Source organism: Oncorhynchus tshawytscha, linkage group LG02 (genome assembly GCF_018296145.1).
Source record: "Oncorhynchus tshawytscha isolate Ot180627B linkage group LG02, Otsh_v2.0, whole genome shotgun sequence".
Classification (NCBI taxonomy): Eukaryota; Metazoa; Chordata; class Actinopteri; order Salmoniformes; family Salmonidae; genus Oncorhynchus; species Oncorhynchus tshawytscha.
Genome location: NC_056430.1, coordinates 36586460 through 36604843, shown reverse-complemented (window position 1 = coordinate 36604843; position 18384 = coordinate 36586460). Strand labels below are relative to the sequence as shown.

Sequence of the window (18384 nt, the reverse complement as noted above, 5' to 3'; positions counted from 1 at the left end):
ACAATGGTTGTTTAGGGCTGACCTTTCCCTCAGCTTAGCCCAGTGTACATGGACTGAATCCACACAATGCTCTGGAGATCCTCAAAATGTCATTTGTCATTTCCCATGAATCCAACTCCTGTTGTAACATTTCAAAGGGCAATCTAATAACATCCTATTGGAGTCGTTCTCCTGAGGATAACTGTTTATTAATCTCAATGCCCCCCCCCACACTCCTACCATTTCAGCACGCACCTGCCCCCCCAACCAGTACTCGTGTGCCAGCGGTCGCTGTATCCCCATCTCCTGGACATGTGACCTGGACGATGACTGTGGGGACCGCTCTGACGAGCCTGCGTCATGTGGTAGTTCACCTGCCTCACCTTTGACCCTTATCTTTCTCTTATGCTATAACACACAGAAAATAAATCTTCCTCAGAAAAGACGAAACACAATACCCATATCACTGAAACCCAGGCTCGTAGTGCGGCCCGGAAAGTCGTAAGTTACTGTTACTGTTTCTTATGACACGAAGCACTCTGTCTTCTATTTGCTCTCTCTCATTCTCTCTCTCCATCCAGCCTACCCCACCTGTTTCCCCCTCACCCAGTTCACCTGCAATAACGGACGTTGCATCAACATCAACTGGCGCTGTGACAATGGTGAGTGTCTCTCCTTCGTCCTCCTCATTCTCCTACTGCGTGTGCATCTCTAGTCATCACCAGCTTTATCACTGACTCGTTGCTACGCATGTCATTTGATGTCCACATGTCTGTCTGACTACAGCTTTCCTCTCTATTTGGCAAGGGTGTTTGTGTTTGTTTCTTCTCTCATTGTCATTGGCTCGTTGTGTTGTTGTTGTTCAATGTGTGTTGTTGTCGTGCCGTCCGCCCACTCCGCTGTCTCCGTTGATTTCTTTGTTTCAGAAAAGGATTGTGGGGACGGCTCTGATGAGTTGAATTGTCCGAACCCGACCGGTTAGTGCATAGATCAACATGCACCAAAGCCAGGGCTCGCTAGGGGGGCCCCAGAGGGGAGGGAGAGGGAGGGGCAGACCTGCTACTGTAGGGGGAACCAGGGATGCTTTCCTTACTAACGGCAGCTTTACCCTTTAACAGTAGTCCATTATTCATCTCAATAGACTGATAATGGAGGCTCTTACTGCTTCTACTCACTCACTTAATGCAGGAGGAAGAGCTCTCCATTGTAATCGTAATGAATGGACAAGAATCAAAGATGGAGGACATCTGTTGTTCGGGGTGGTGGGTCATCATTATTAAACAAGGTCCAATTGGCCTCAACCCTATCGGCAATAGTGAGCTTACTTTTTATATTTACCTGCCAGTGGACACCATTAAGGTTTAGTTACCAGACAAACCTCCCTGTTAGAAGTGCTTAGATGAGGTCTGTGGGGAAGCATCTCCTCTGCTGCCAAGCTCAATGTATCAGTGCTGGGTACATTCACTCGTGGTGCATGGTTTGATCTATGCAGTTTCTGTGATTATTTTCCTCTTATCTCTTCTCCTTTTTTCCTCACATTGAAATTCATTTGTAAATGTAATGTTAAGTGTTTTTGTATGCGAGTCTGCATTTTATGTCATGGAAATTGCATTATGAACAATAGTTGTGTAAAGGCTATTTACATTGTGATAAAAACCTATTGTCTGAGTGACGAGAGAACTGACATTGACAGCGTTCTTCATAACTAATGTAAATGACCAGGTACATAAACGATAACCTGGGAGATCTTGTTTTTGTCTTTCACTCTAGTCTGCCTATGTTGTGTGTGTGTGTGTGAGCGGTGCGAGGTAGAGGTTTGACTGCGTTTGCCTTGCAGATAATGATTGTGGGGACAACAGTGACGAGGCAGGCTGCAGCCATTCCTGCTCCAGCGCCCAGTTCAAGTGTAACAGCGGCCGCTGCATCCCGGACTACTGGACCTGCGACGGGGACAACGACTGTGGAGACTACAGCGACGAGACTCACGCCAACTGCACCAATCAGGGTGAGTGTCGGCACTGTAGCCCACCAATCGCTGTCTGTGAGAGCGTAACCCACCAATCTTTGTGTGAACTCCGTAACTCACCAATCATTGTGAGTGTTGATTCCATGTCAACTCCGTAACCAACCAATCGCTGTCTGGGTGTGTCAACTACTGTATGTAACGCACCAATCAGGTGCCAAATATATTACTGTATGTGAGTGTTGGCTTCATAACCCACCAACCATGACAACTTAATGCCATATTACTGTATGTGCTATAGACCAGCCAAATGAAAAGGGTTAGTCTACAACAGGCTTCTAGATGGCTGTTGACTGTGTGAAACCTCACTACATCATGTTCCTAGTTGTGCAACAGACATGCAATTATGTCATAAACACTACTCCATCTCTCCCTCTAGCTTATAAACCTGCTAGTATCTACTTCGAACATACAATTAAGAATTGGGGAAACAAACTCACTATTTATACTGTAAACACTGCATCCAATTATGTCCCGTGTTGTTTAGTTGGTCGAGAATTGTAGAAAGCCTCACCTGAAAGGAAACTTCCCTGTGGTCAACTCCAAACCACTTTATTACATTTGTTGCATAGGATCTGAGCCAAAAGAAACAAAGTCTTAGATGAGAAACAGACAAGTTAAATATGAAATACTATCAGGGGAATTTTGAATGAACATATATTTATCTGTGGCCTGTAACCCCCCCACCTCCCCCACCGTGGTGCTGGCTAATGGGCTGGTCTGGTTTTGGCTCCCCTCGCAGGGCCCAGGGAGAAGCAGAATCCTGAGGTTTTAATGGAGGGCAGGCAGGGAGGCAGGATGCTTCAGGATCTTTTACACACATACACACACATACACACACACATACACACAAACACCTGCACAATGAAACCTAACACACATACTTACACAGATTTAGTCTCATGGTCTTCCACACTTGCACAGCCATTTTGGAGCACACTATTTCCATTTATCAAAAAGAAACCTACAGTACTTTGTTCACTTGGACGTGACACATGAAACTCTGACAGCCATTGACCGTTGACGTCCGAGTCTTTCAATTCATTCCGTAATCACCGATGCCAATGATGGCTCTATTGGTAATCCACTGGAGCATGGCCTCTGCGTGAAAGCTGTACCCTTCAGTGCGCTGCATCACCCTGGCATTGTGGCACTGCCAACCCTTGACTCGTGGGCGTCTTTGGGTCATTGGTTTCCATTAATTTAGCCGTGACAGGTCGTTAGTGAATGTCAGCATTTTGTTAATGATGTGATTTGATGTATTGTGTGTATGAATGAATCACGGCATCTTTTGTCTCATGGCATTGTCAAGCTTCTGCCCACTGTGAGGTCCACATACATGCCAACACCTTAGCCAAATTTTGCCGTCTTTGTCTGTGCCAGATGCCTGTTGGTTTTGCCAGTCCCTTTTTATTACCCATTGAGTGAATAGTGTCCATCATTGATGTGTGATGTTCTGGTCAAACTGATCCCCTGGGATAGTGTCCTTGTTTCCCATTGGAGCCCCACAGTGGGAGAAACAGGTAGTGAATGACTCTATCTGTCCTAATGTGGTTGCATTAGCATTTTCTCAAAATCACCAGCATTGGCAGTTACTCAGTTACTCCAACTCTTACAAAAATTATGAACACAGATGAAAAGTCATAGCTTATTTTATTGATTTTTTATTTTACCTTTTATTTAACCAGGCAAGTCAGTTAAGAACAAATTCTTATTTTCAATGACTGCCTAGGTTAAACTGCCTGTTCAGGGGCAGAACGACAGATTTGTACCTTGTCAGCTCGGGGATTCGAACTTGCAACCTTTCGGTTACTAGTCTAACGCTCTAACCACTAGGCTTCCCTGCCGCCCTTATAACAAGGGCCCAGAGTTTTACCTGGTTCTGTAAAAACTCAGAGGCATAAATATCTCTGTTTTTAATACATTTCCATTTCTGTAATTGTTTGAGTGTTATGGTAGTGATATAATACTCATTTCTCTCTCTCTTTCCATCACTCTCCCTCCCCAGCCACGCGTCCCCCTGGCGGATGTCACACGGATGAGTTCCAGTGTCGTATGGACGGTCTGTGCATCCCTATGCGCTGGCGCTGCGACGGGGACACAGATTGCATGGACCTGAGCGATGAGAAGAACTGCGAAGGTGTCACACACATGTGTGACCCCGCCGTCAAGTTTGGTTGTAGAGACTCTGGTACGGAGACTGGGGGAACGGGGATGGTTGTGACACAGCAATAAGGAAGAAATTATGGGAGTTTAAATGAAATGGGGGGGGAAAGAATGGAAGATTTGCCTGTTGAAAAACATAAATGTAACAGTATTGAAATGGGTAGCTCAGAGTTATCTGGTGGAGATGGACTGCATTTGGTTGTAGCTGTATTTTTGTTATTGTGGACTGTATCTGCCTGTAACGTCTGACCTTTGCCCTCTGACCTATCCCTAGCCCGCTGTATCAGTAAGGCCTGGGTGTGTGACGGGGACAGTGACTGTGAGGACAACTCAGACGAGGACAACTGTGAGGCGTTGGTGTGTAAGCTCTCCCACCATGTGTGTGCCAACGACTCCACCATCTGTCTGCCTGCTGAGAAGCTGTGTGACGGCACAGATGACTGCCCCGACGGCTCTGACGAGAAACTCTGTGGTAAGACTTGCTGCTACTAAAGACTGCATTACCCAGGATGCACCGGGCGGTAGGACAGGGATCCCACCGCTGACACCAACGTGCCAGAGTAAAACCGGGAATATTGAAAGTTGAGCTGTCGTGACTGTTTATGATGCCTGTTATGTCATTGTTGTGTATTCCGCATGAGAGGGAGCTCTAGAAGAGTGTTGGCCCATTGTTTTTGTTCAGTGTCACCTCCTCCCGTAACACCCATCCCTCTCTTTCCCTGCAGACCTGTGCTCGCTGGATAACGGCGACTGCAGCCATAACTGTACAGTAGCCCCCGGGGAGGGCGTGGTGTGTTCCTGCCCCCTGGGCATGGAGCTGGACTCCAACAACAAGACCTGTCAGATCCAGAGTTTCTGCGCCAAACACCTCAAGTGTAGCCAGCGCTGTGAGCAGGACAAGTTCAGTGTCAAGTGTTCCTGCTATGAGGGTTGGGAGCTGGAGCCTGATCAGGAGAACTGCAAGAGCACTGGTGAGGAGGGTGGGTTGGAGGAGATGGAGAGGGTGATGGGAGGCTTGGAGAGAAAGAGGGAATGGAAGAGCAGGGGAGGTTAAAGGGTGGGAAACTGGGAAGGAGAGAAGAAGAGGGGGATATGGTGGTTTGGAGTGAAATGGGAGAGAACAGAGAGATTCTAAGGATTATGAGAATGAAAGACACTGGCACAGAGGGTGATGTGTGTTAACATGATGGATGTGGGGAGAGTCAAAGTGAGAGAGGGGATTGGGGTTTAGGATCCGCAAGGGAAGGAAAAGGAAACTACAGTACATTTCCAGGAAGCATTGTGGTTTTTGTTCAGGCGATAGAGAGAGCAAATGAGGTGAGTGAGTAGGAGAGAGAGGATGAGGCGTATTGGCAGGAAGCTGGGTGGTTTCAGTGGTTCCACCAAACTGTGACTGGGAGCTGATACCACCGCTCTGGACAATAAACAGAGGGTGGGAGAGGATAGGCGAGGAGGCAGGAGGCTAGAGGCGGTGTTCACATGAGGATGAGAAGAGAGCTGGAGGGGAGACGAGGGATTGAAGAACAGAAGGAGGAGAGGGAGAGCAGAAAATCGAAACGGGGACATGAGAATAGTTGGGGGGGGCTTCTAGCTGTGAGTTGGATAGAGAGAAAGGAATAAGGAGTAGAGTAGAGTAGAAGACTAACAACAAAGAAGAGGAGGTAGATTGAGGAGAGTTGGGGAACTTGTAAAGGGGAAAAGGAGGAGGGATAAATATAGCAAGAATAAGAGGAAGGGATAGGGAAAACTCAATCAATGTAATGGAGGACGAACACTGTTACCCACATACATACTCAAGGCTCTAACCTCCTCACAGAAACTAGCCACTGACTCAAATAAAGCTGCATATAATTCAGCCCTGCACCCACAGCAACAGTCTGAGTTACACACACAGACACACAACCATTCATCACACTGTCTGTCGTCCGGAGATAACTCTCCTCCATTTAATACATACAGGCTTTTAATTACCAGGGATTAGACAGGGTTCCTAACTACGTTCCTCTTTCATTTAGCCACATAGCACTGTGTGTGCGTCACACTACCATGGTTGTATTCAGGTTCCTAACAGCCAACGACTAATGGGTAGCCACAGTATTGTTTAGTTGCTGGATTTTAGTCATGACCAGGCAAACTGAAATAATGGAAGGCATTTATTGTTAAAGCTGTTCATTTCTACTTTGAATAAGTTGAAACCAGGACCCAACACCCTTATAATCAAGCCTTGGGAGGAAACATTCCTCGATTTACAGCTTTTTCTTACTACATTACCCAGGATGCACTGGGTGCAAAATAGATGCAGGGATCCCACCGCTGCCACCAACAGGCACCAGTACATCACAATGATTATGTAATCTCCTGTCTTTACCTCAGATCCCTTCAAGCCCTTCATCATCTTCTCCAACCGCCATGAGATCCGACGTATCGACCTGAACAAGGGAGAGTTCAGCGTGCTGGTGCCTGGCCTGAGGAACACCATCGCCCTGGACTTCCACCTCGCCGAGAATGCTCTCTACTGGACCGACGTGGTGGAGGACAAGATCTACCGCGGCAAACTGTCCGAGAACGGAGGTGAGTGTCTTTTACTACACACACATAATGTATACAGACACTGTCCTCATTCAGGTCCACTATCACATTCACGCACACTCACTATAGTGAAAGGTATGCTTTGGATTTCTCCACTTTTTACCTCTTGTTTGTGTATAGTCATTGAGACCAACAGCACACTTCTTTGTCTTTAGTGGAGTACCCCAACTTCCATGATTTCCCAATTGCCTTCACAGTGGGGAATTCTGGGAATAGTAGTACTGTGCTGTGCAGGCCTATAACTGCTGAGGGGAAGCAGCTGGTAAATAACAAAGCAGATGGTCCAGCTCCACGCCAAAAGACAAAACAAATCAATCAAACCCACACTGTCACCTTCCAAACAGGCAAAGCCAATCAATCAAAACTAAACCGCTACCTTCAAAAATGCAAAACCAATCAATCAAAGACAATCTACAGAGCAGAAGAGGCCCATTCATTACAGTGGGAGGCATAAGGAGTGTGTGTGTGTGTGTGTCTACTCCAGTCAGGATAATGACTAATAATTAGGCCGTTCTCTCTGATTAGGGACCTGTAATGGGAAAATGAATGGGTGAGAGAGGGGGATGAAAATAATAGTTTCTTCTCCTCGCTTCTTTTATTTTCACTGGCGCCTCACGTCATGTTGTTTGCTTAGGCTCAAACAGGAGTAGAATGTATCCTGTCAGTCGTAGGGAGAGTCGTGGCTGTGTAGGTGGCATTATTAGATACGCTGGGGCTGCATTGGCATTAGAAACTGTCGCTGTGTGATTGATGTTCATGGTACTGGTAAGACACTTTGACAACTTTTTAATGACAAAAACTGAATAGGTCTACAGAAAAGGGTAAACGATCACAGCAAAGATTCACAATCTAATGAACCACAACCTCTCCCTCCCTCCCTGCTCCAGCTCTGACTAGTTTTGACGTGGTGATCCAGTATGGCCTGGCCACTCCAGAGGGTCTGGCGGTGGACTGGATAGCAGGGAACATCTACTGGGTGGAGAGTAACCTGGACCAGATAGAAGTGGCCAAGCTGGACGGAACCATGAGGACCACTCTGCTGGCTGGGGAGGTGGAGCACCCTCGGGCCATCGCCCTGGACCCCCGCTACGGGTGAGAACCAGCACACTGCTGGGAATGGGTTAGCCTGGTCCCAGATCTGTTGGTGCTGTATTGCTAACTCTTATGTTGACAATGACCATAGGAGTTGGAAAGGCAGCACAAACCCATCTGGGACCAGGCTAGGAATGAGTATACACACGGCTTAAAACTGAGTCTTGATTTCAGTCATTGGTTTTTGTTTTATTGGGTTTACTGGACCATTCTTATTTCTGTAGGATTCTGTTTTGGACGGACTGGGATGCCAGTATGCCAAGGATCGAGGCAGCTTCCATGAGTGGCGAGGGAAGGAGGACCATCCATAAGGAGACAGGAAATGGGGGCTGGCCCAACGGACTCACTGTAGACTACCTGGAGCTACGCATCCTGTGGATCGACGCCAGGTCAGAGAGAGGACATACAGTGTGTACACACACACACATATATATTAGTACATAGGCTTCGCACCCAAGGCTGTCATAAGTCACTGTATTGTGTTGTCTTCCATCCATCCTCCAGGTCTGATGCTATTTACTCAGCCAAATACGATGGTTCTGGCCTGATCGAGGTGCTGAGGGGACACGAATACCTGTCACACCCATTCGCAGTCACTATGTACGGGGGAGAGGTTTACTGGACGGACTGGAGGACCAACACGCTGGCCAAGGCTAATAAGTGGACCGGTAACAATGTAACCGTGGTCCAGAGAACCAACACACAACCTTTTGACCTGCAGGTCTACCATCCTTCCAGACAGCCCCAAGGTAAGACACACACACCTGCTAACAAACTTGGTGTTTAAAAGAGGTTAGCTACTTTGAATTGACAGTGTCCCGAGTCAGAGTGGCCACTTTGATTGACAGCTTCTCTAAGTCCATGTGTCATTCAGGAGGGTAGTGGCATCTGGCCTCCCCTGTCACAACCGCTCACCTCAAAATGGCCATGCTCAGAAAACCATCCATTTATGGATGAGACAGATAGGCCTGCTGCCTGAGTGGTAAGAGCTGTTTTATATGCACATACTGGATGATTGTAATTGATATTTTCCTCCCTCCTTCCCTTTCCTTCTCTCGTCCCCTCACTTATCCTTTCCTCACATTTTCCTTCTCTCTTTCTCCTCGTCTCTCGCATTCCATTTCGCCCTCTTATCGCTTCTCTACCAATTCATTTTCCCCCTCTCATTCGCTCTCCCTCCCCTTCTCTTCTCATGTCTTTCTCTACCCCCCCTCCATTTCCTTTGTGCTTACGCTCTACCTCTTTCTCTCTTTACCACTGTCTCTATCCCCGCCCTCTCGCTCTTTTTCTCCACAGCTCCTAATCCGTGTGCAGCTAACAATGGCACAGGTCCCTGTTCTCACCTGTGTCTCATCAACTACAACCAGACCTTCTCCTGTGCCTGCCCTCATCTCATGAAGCTGGGAGCCGACAAACACACTTGCTATGGTAAACACACCTTAACACACACACACGCGCACGTACACACACATACAATCAATCGAACACCTGGAACAGGTGGACAAACAAAACCGCTGCTCCTACACACACACACACACACACACACACACACACACACACACACACGTCTCTTCCACCCCCCACACACTCTTCCTCCTCCCCTGAGCTGGCAGATTGTCTCCTTCTCTGTGCTTGGCTTGGCAGAGAGGTGGGATTCATGGTGTGTGTGATTCAGAGACAGGTCTCTTCTCCAGTACCCACGTACAGAGGTTTATTCTAACCACAGGGGGTCTAGAGGGAACAAACATCCCTCATGAGTGGGATCACCCCCCCATTGGCTTTGTGTCACAGTCCACAAACAGTCAGGATTATCTCCTGGATTCTGTCACTTGTGACGCCAAGAGAGTTTGAGGGGTTTAGGCCTTGTCTCTAAAGTGAAAGGGTGTGTATGTGCGTCTGTGTATGCGTGTGTTTCGTATTCAGGGGAGCAGTTTCTATTATCTGTGGCGTAAAGGAATGGAGAGGCCCACTGTTTAAAGCTGGCATCAGCCACAACTCTCCCTCATTCACTACCTAGAGTATACACACATGCCTGGGCTATCTGATCTAGACAGGCTGAGAAGAGCCAAGTACAATCAGTTAACATACACGCCTCACTCCTGACTGCTTGTTATTGTGGCAGATTGTATTAAGTGGACTCTTAAGTGGCAAAGACATTTCGCACACATGCACGCGTGCTCGCACACACACTCCATCACAATTGAACCCCTTTTCTTCCAGTCAGTCCCTGCTGTATGTCCGTTCGTTCGATCGAATAGAAGCCATACATACTCATCATTTCTCCCCAAACCCAACCCTCCCTAACTCTCCTCTCCTCCCTCCTTAATATGTCATGTCCTTCTCTCCCTCTCCAGAGTCCCGTCAGTTCCTGCTGTATGCACGTCAGATAGAGATCAGGGGAGTGGACATAGACAACCCCTACTATAACTACATCATCTCCTTCACCGTGCCAGACATAGACAACGTGACCGTGGTGGACTATGATGCCGTGGAGCACCGGATCTACTGGTCAGACGTCCGAACCCAGACCATCAAGAGAGCCTTCATCAACGGCACCGGAGTGGAGACCGTGGTATCTGCTGGTAGGGAATTTACTGTGGGAATATCTACCCTGCTTTGGTTGAAATAGTCAAATAGCTAGTTTACACAGAATGAGTCAATCAATGAGTCCAAAAATCTGTCATTTAATTAGTTTAGCATTGAGGGGTAGTTAATTCAAATTAGAAACCTACATATTTGTGGGTCTCCTTGTTCGAAGACCTCGTACAGGGTAGGGAAACGCATGTCATTTAATGAACATTTTATATTTTTGCGTTGTCTCTTGGATAACTTTGTCTTTCCCTAGACCTGCCCAACGCCCATGGTCTGGCAGTAGACTGGGTGTCTAGGAACCTGTTCTGGACTAGCTATGATGCCAATAAGAAGCAGATCAATGTGGCCAGACTGGATGGATCATTTAAGAACGCTGTCATCCAGGGCCTGGATAAACCTCACTGTCTGGTGCTGCACCCCATACTGGGGTAAGTAGAACAGACACACAGACATGATAAAGCTGTTTCACTGAGATCAATGCAGCGTTAAGAAATGGCTGTCAGACACCCTACTGCTTCCACCTCTAACACACACACACACACACACACAGACCGTCTGACTGTCAGACACCCTACTGCTTTCACCTCTACCTCTAACACACACACACACACACACACACACACACACACACACACACACACACACACACACACACACACACAGACCGTCTGACTGTCAGACACCCTACTGCTTTCACCTCTAACACACACACACACACACACACACACACACACACAGACCGTCTGACTGTCAGACACCCTACTGCTTTCACCTCTAACACACACACACACACACACACACACACACACAGACTACTGCTTTCACCTCTAACACACACACACTGACTGTCAGACACCCTACTGCTTTCACCTCACACACACACACACACACACACACACACACACACAGACCGTCTGACTGTCAGACACCCTACTGCTTTCACCTGACTCAGACACCCACACACACACACACACACACACACACACACACACACACACACACACACACAGACCGTCTGACTGTCAGACACCCTACTGCTTTCACCCACACACACACACACACACACACACACACACACACACACACACACACACACACACACACACACACACACACACACAGACCGTCTGACTGTCAGACACCCTACTGCTTTCACCTCTACACACACACACACACACACAGACCGTCTGACTGTCAGACACCCTACTGCTTTCACCTCTAACACACTAACACACACACACACACACACACACAGACCGTCTGACTGTCAGACACCCTACTGCTTTCACCTCTAACACACACACACACACACAGACCGTCTGACTGTCAGACACCCTACTGCTTTCACCTTTCACCTCTAACACACACACACACACACACACAGACCGTCTGACTGTCAGACACCCTACTGCTTTCACCTCTAACACACACACACACACACACACACACACACACACACACACACACACACACACACACACACACACACACACAGACCGTCTGACTGTCAGACACCCTACTGCTTTCACCTCACACACACACACACACACACACACACACACACACACACACACAGACTGTCTGACTGTCAGACACCCTACTGCTTTCACCTCACACACACACAGACCGTCTGACTGTCAGACACCCTACTGCTTTCACCTCTAACACACACACACACACACACACACACACACAGACCGTCTGACTGTCAGACACCCTACTGCTTTCACCTCTAACACACACACACACACACACACACACACACACACACACACACACACACACACACACACAGACCGTCTGACTGTCAGACACCCTACTGCTTTCACCTCTACACACACACACACACACACACACACACACACACACACACACAGACCGTCTGACTGTCAGACACCCTACTGCTTTCACCTCACACACACACACACACACACACACACACACACACACAGACCGTCTGACTGTCAGGCAGGCTCCCCACAGCTAGAAGTCTGCCATGATAGGCAGGGTAGTTTAGATCGTGGCTGACCTCTAGCAAAGAGCAGCCAGCTCTCCCGCTCTAGTAGGGACTCCAATTCCTCTCTCATCTCTCCCTTTTCATCTATCCCTTGTTATCTCTCTCTCTCTCCCTTTCCTCTTTCTCAACAGATGGCTTCTGTGCTGAAAGCCATACATTATTTACACACTGTCACACACTGGCCGATCTCAATTTTTCGCTCTCGCTCTCTCTCTCTCTCACTCGCTCGCCTCAATTTACTTCCCTCTAAAACTTTTTTTCTGTTTTTCTCTCTTTCTCTGTCTTTTGGTCTTTAAAGAGACAAAAGCTCAGCAGGCATACATCCGCTCCTAAGATCACTAACAGACATTTCTTGTTTGTGTTTTTATCTCTGAGTGTGTGTGTAAGTAAGAGTGCTCTTCTTTGTCTGAGTGTGTTTGTGAGTATGTGTGGGGCGGATGCGGAGGGGATATTATCTTTGAGAATGCCTCTGCCTTTTTTGTCCTTTCTCTGTTTTCTGAGAGACTTACTTAAGCTGAGGAATGTTTCCGATCTGGGCTTAGCTGCTGGCATGGGGGAAAAACCAGAAGCAGATGCTGAAGCTGTCTCCTCTTTCCCTCCCTCCCACACACACACACACACACACACACACACTGCCTATAATGAGTCCAGGAGAGGAGGGGGCTGGGAAAAGGGGGATAAGGGGAGAGACTGGGATGTTTAAATTGTTTGCAGGAACTGTATTCAAACGCATGATATCTAAACAAAAGCAGGGTGTGGTGGAAGTGGGGGGGGGGTTTAAGTACCTCCTTGATTGAAATAGAGTGACACACATGCTAAAGCAATCACAAATGCACATGAATCACCCTATATTCTTTTAGGCAGGCATCACATCCAAGTGTGTGTGTGTGCTGTCTTTGATTGCATACATTTTTCTTGATTTTTACAATAAACAGAAACATAAATAGACAAAAGCAATAGACAAAAGGTTTCGATAAAGTACAACTGGAATTGATATACTGTATACAATGCATTCGGAAAGTATTCAGACCATTTGACTTTTTCCACATTTTGTTACGTTACAGCCTTATTCTAAAATGGATTCAATAGTTCCACCCCCTAATGAATCTACACACAATACCCCATAATGAAAAAGCAAAACCAGGTTTAGAAATTTGTGCAAATTTAAAATAAAACACAACTGAAATATGACATTAACATAAGTATTCAGACCCTTGTACTTTGTTGAAGATCCTTTGGCAGTGATTACAGCCTCGAGTCTTCTGGGTATGACGCTACAAGCTTGGCACACCTGTATTTGGGGAGTTTCTCCCATTCTTATTTGTAGATCCTCTCAAGCTCTGTCGGGTTAGATAGGGAGTGTCGCTGCACAGCTATATTCAGGTCTCTACAGAGATGTTCGATCGGGTTCAAGTCCAGGCTCTGGCTGGGCCACTCAAGGACATTCAGAGACTTGTGCTGAAGCCACTCCTGTGCTGTCTTGGCTGTGTGCTTAGGGTCATTGTCCTGTTGGAAGGTGAACTTTCACCCCCGTCTGGGATCCTGAGCACTCTGGAGCAGGTTTTCATCAAGGATCGTGCTGAACTTTGCTCAGTTCATCTTTCCCTCGATCCTGACTAGTCTCCCAGTCCCTGCTGCTGAAAAACATCCCAACGGCATGATGCTGCCACCACTATGCTTCACCGTAGGGATGGTGCCAGGTTTCCTCCAGACGTGACACTTGGCATTAAGGCCAAAGAGTTCAATCGAACTCCAGGTGGGCTGTCATGTGCCTTTTACCCGAGGAGTGTCTTTCGTCTGGCCACTCTACCATAAAAACCTGATTGGTGGAGTGCTGCAGAGATGGTTGTCCTTCTGGAAGATTCTCCCATCTCCACAGAGGAACTCTAGAGCTCTGTCAGAGTGACTATCGGGTTCTTGGTCACCTCCCTGACCATTTTTTGTTTAATCCACCAGAAAAGACAGAACAAATATTACAAAGAATATTGTGGTTAAACTCAAATATACTAATTTCTAAAAAAATTCAATAATATATGGTGGAGTTATGTAACACATGCAGCTAACAAAAATATATGGAAATGTCTGCTGAAATCAAAGTTACAACCAACTAATTGCAGCATTACCGCACAAATGGAAGAGGTAAGTGGAAGGGGGAAAAGTAAGGAACTTGTCTAGTGGGCCTCCATTGAAGACTCAAATTGGTTAAAGAAAATTGTGATAAATATAAGTCTACCAGTTTCATTTAAGGACCAAAAAATTGACAGCTGTGCCATATAGGTGGGTGGAGATTTTTGATGTACTGATTCCATGGCACATGAACTGATACACAAAACAACACTGGATTCAGAACTTTGAGTTTTTCAATTAAAATTATTATACAAAATTTGTGCAACCAATAGAATGTTATATGGGGGATACAACCATCCCAGCTCTGCAGATTTAGCTGCGAAGAGACCATCATTAGATCATTTGTTTTGGTACTGTCCAAAGCTTGTTTTTGGTCACAGGTTCAGGAATGTCTGAAGAATTACAATATTTACCTGGAGCTGTGATGTAAAATGTCATAGTCAATCGATCAGTAATATAATAATACTCGTAGCAAAATGTTTCTTTTTAATTTACATTCTGTAGGAACTATGAGAATAGAAAGGTTCAGAACCTTTGAAACATCACAGCGTACTTGAAAAATGTATGGCGAACAGATGGGAGGGGTTGAGTGGAGCTGAAGGGTGGGACAAACAAGAACTCGTGTAAAATTATACTGTGTCTGTAAAAGGTTCAGTACATTTGTGAAACAGCACAGTGAAGAATTTATAGCAAATAAAAATCTAAACTGGATGGTCTTCAGAGAAAGATGGGAGGAGTTGAAGGTAGCTGAAGGCTCATGGGATTAAAACAAACAAAATATACTGTGTTTGTGAAATGTATATAGTGTATAAGCTGGAAGTAGAGGCCTAGGTGTTGTCGATTAGTTTACTCCAATTAAGGGAGGGGTGGTAGGGTTAGGGGAATATAATAAAGGAAAATATATTAAACAATATATATACCCTACCGGTCAAAAGTTTTAGAACACTAACTCATTCAAGGGTTTTTATTTATTTACTATTTTCTACATTGTAGAATAATAGTGAAGACATCAAAACTATGAAATAACACATATGGAATCATGTAGTAAGCAAAAAACTGTTAAACAAATCAAATATTTTATATTTGAGATTCTTCAAATAGCCTTGATGACAGCTTTGCACACTCTTGGCATTCTCTCAACCAGCTTCACCTGGAATGCTTTTTGAACAGTCTTGAAGGAGTTCCCACATATGCTGAGCACTTGTTGGCTGCTTTTCCTCCACTTTGCTTGAGGTCGGGTGATTGTGGAGGCCAGGTCATCTGATGCAGCACTCCATCACTCTCCTTCTTGGTCAAATAGCCCTTACACACCTCCAGGCTGTGTTGGGTCATTGTTCTGTTGAAAAACAAATGATAGTCCCACTAAGAGCAAACCAGATGGGATGGGGTATCGCTGCAGAATGGTGTGGTAGCCATGCTGGTTAAGTGTGCCTTGAATTCTAAATAAATCACAGACAGTGTCAGCAAAGCACCATCACACCTTCACCTCCATGCTTCACGGTGGGAACCATACATGCGGAGATCATGCGTTGCAACCAAAAATCTGAAATTTGAACTCTTCAGACCAAAGGACAGATTCCCACCGGTCTAATGTCCATTGTTTGTGTTTCTTGGCCCAAGCAAGTCTCTTCTTCTTATTGGTGTCATTTAGTAGTGGTTTCTTTTCAGCAATTCGACCATGAACGTCTGATTCACGCAGACTGCTCTGAACAGTTGATGTTGAGACGTGTCTGTTACTTGAATTCTGAAGGATTTATTTGGGCTGCAATTTCAGATGCTGGTAACTCTAATGAACTTATCCTCTGCAGCAGAGGTAACTCTGGGTCTTCCTTTCCTGTGGCGGTCATCATGAGAGCCAGTTTCATCATAGCGCTTGATGGTTTTTGCCACTGCACTTGAAGAAACATTCGAAGTTCTTGAAATGTTGAAATGTTCTTAAACGACTACCGCCCCGTAGCACTCACATCCGTCATCATGAAGTGCTTTGAGAGACTAGTCAAGGACCATATCACCTCCACCCTACCTGACACCCTTGACCCACTCCAATTTGCTTACCGCCCAAATAGGTCCACAGACGATGCAATCTCAACCACACTGCACACTGCCCTAACCCATCTGGACAAGAGGAATACCTATGTGAGAATGCTGTTCATCGACTACAGCTCGGCATTCAACACCATAGTACCCTCCAAGCTCGTCATCAAGCTCGAGACCCTGGGTCTCGACCCCGCCCTGTGCAACTGGGTACTGGACTTCCTGACGGGCCGCCCCAGGTGGTGAGGGTAGGCAACAACATCTCCTCCCCGCTGATCCTCAACACTGGGGCCCCACAAGGGTGCGTTCTGAGCCCCTCCTGTACTCCCTGTTCACCCACGACTGCGTGGCCATGCACGCCTCCAACTCAATCATCAAGTTTGCGGACGACACAACAGTGGTAGGCTTGATTACCAACAACGACGAGACGGCCTACAGGGAGGAGGTGAGGGCCCTCGGAGTGTGGTGTCAGGAAAATAACCTCACACTCAACGTCAACAAAACTAAGGAGATGATTGTGGACTTCAGGAAACAGCAGAGGGAACACCCCCCATCCACATCGATGGAACAGTAGTGGAGAGGGTAGCAAGTTTTAAGTTCCTCGGCATACACATCACAGACAAACTGAATTGGTCCACTCACACAGACAGCATCGTGAGGAAGGCGCAGCAGCGCCTCTTCAACCTCAGGAGGCTGAAGAAATTCGGCTTGTCACCAAAAGCACTCACAAACTTCTACAGATGCACAATCGAGAGCATCCTGGCGGGCTGTATCACCGCCTGGTATGGCAACTGCACCGCCCTCAACCGTAAGGCTCTCCAGAGGGTAGTGAGGTCTGCACAACGCATCACCGGGGGCAAACTACCTGCCCTCCAGGACACCTACACCACCCGATGCTACAGGAAGGCCATAAAGATCATCAAGGACATCAACCACCCGAGCCACTGCCTGTTCACCCCGCTGTCATCCAGAAGGCGAGGTCAGTACAGGTGCATCAAAGCTGGGACCGAGAGACTGAAAAACAGCTTCTATCTCAAGGCCATCAGACTGTTAAACAGCCACCACTAACATTGAGTGGCTACTGCCAACACACTGTCAATGACACTGACTCTACTCCAGCCACTTTAATCATGGGAATTGATGGGAAATGATGTAAATATATCACTAGCCACTTTAAACAATGCTACCTTATATAATGTTACTTACCCTACATTGTTCATCTCATATGCATACGTTGATACTGTACTCTATATCATCGACTGCATGCTTATGTAATACATGTATCACTAGCCACTTTAACTATGCCACTTGGTTTACATACTTATCTCATATGTATATACTGTACTCGATATCATCTACTGTATCTTGCCTATGCTGCTCTGTACCATCACTCATTCATATATCCTTATGTACATATTCTTTATCCCCTTACACTGTGTATAAGACAGTAGTTTTTTTTGGAATTGTTAGTTAGATTACTTGCTCGTTATTACTGCATTGTCGGAACTAGAAGCACAAGCATTTCGCTACACTCGCATTAACATCTGCTAACCATGTGTATGTGACAAATAAAATTTGATTTGATTTGAAATGTTCAATATTGACTGGCCTTCATGTCTTAGGAATGATGGACTGTAATTTCTCTTTGCTTATTTGAGCTGTTCTTGAAGTGCATTCCAGGTGACTACTTCATGAAGCTGGTTGAGAGAATGTCAAGAGTGTGCAAAGCTGTCAAGGCAAAGGGTGGCTATTTGAACAATCTCAA

The 18384-nt window shown here is 46.4% G+C and overlaps 1 protein-coding gene across 6 annotated transcripts in view; it reads left to right on the top strand.

Annotated features, from left to right (window-relative positions):
• The window catches only part of LOC112262803 (low-density lipoprotein receptor-related protein 1-like), a 184027-nt gene that overhangs the window by 112339 nt on the left and 53304 nt on the right, over positions 1-18384 (top strand). For 3 of the 6 annotated variants that reach the window (XM_042297561.1, XM_042297557.1, XM_042297571.1), the window contains exons 18-31: positions 228-344; positions 561-641; positions 906-956; positions 1817-1984; positions 4011-4193; positions 4443-4640; positions 4894-5139; positions 6542-6739; positions 7645-7849; positions 8074-8238; positions 8354-8598; positions 9146-9277; positions 10204-10431; positions 10695-10869. In XM_042297561.1, the coding sequence (XP_042153495.1) occupies positions 228-344; positions 561-641; positions 906-956; positions 1817-1984; positions 4011-4193; positions 4443-4640; positions 4894-5139; positions 6542-6739; positions 7645-7849; positions 8074-8238; positions 8354-8598; positions 9146-9277; positions 10204-10431; positions 10695-10869 (2392 nt within the window). The remainder of the gene's footprint in view (positions 1-227; positions 345-560; positions 642-905; positions 957-1816; positions 1985-4010; positions 4194-4442; positions 4641-4893; positions 5140-6541; positions 6740-7644; positions 7850-8073; positions 8239-8353; positions 8599-9145; positions 9278-10203; positions 10432-10694; positions 10870-18384) is intronic. The other 3 variants (XM_042297574.1, XM_042297572.1, XM_042297582.1) reach the window with 1 other exon arrangement.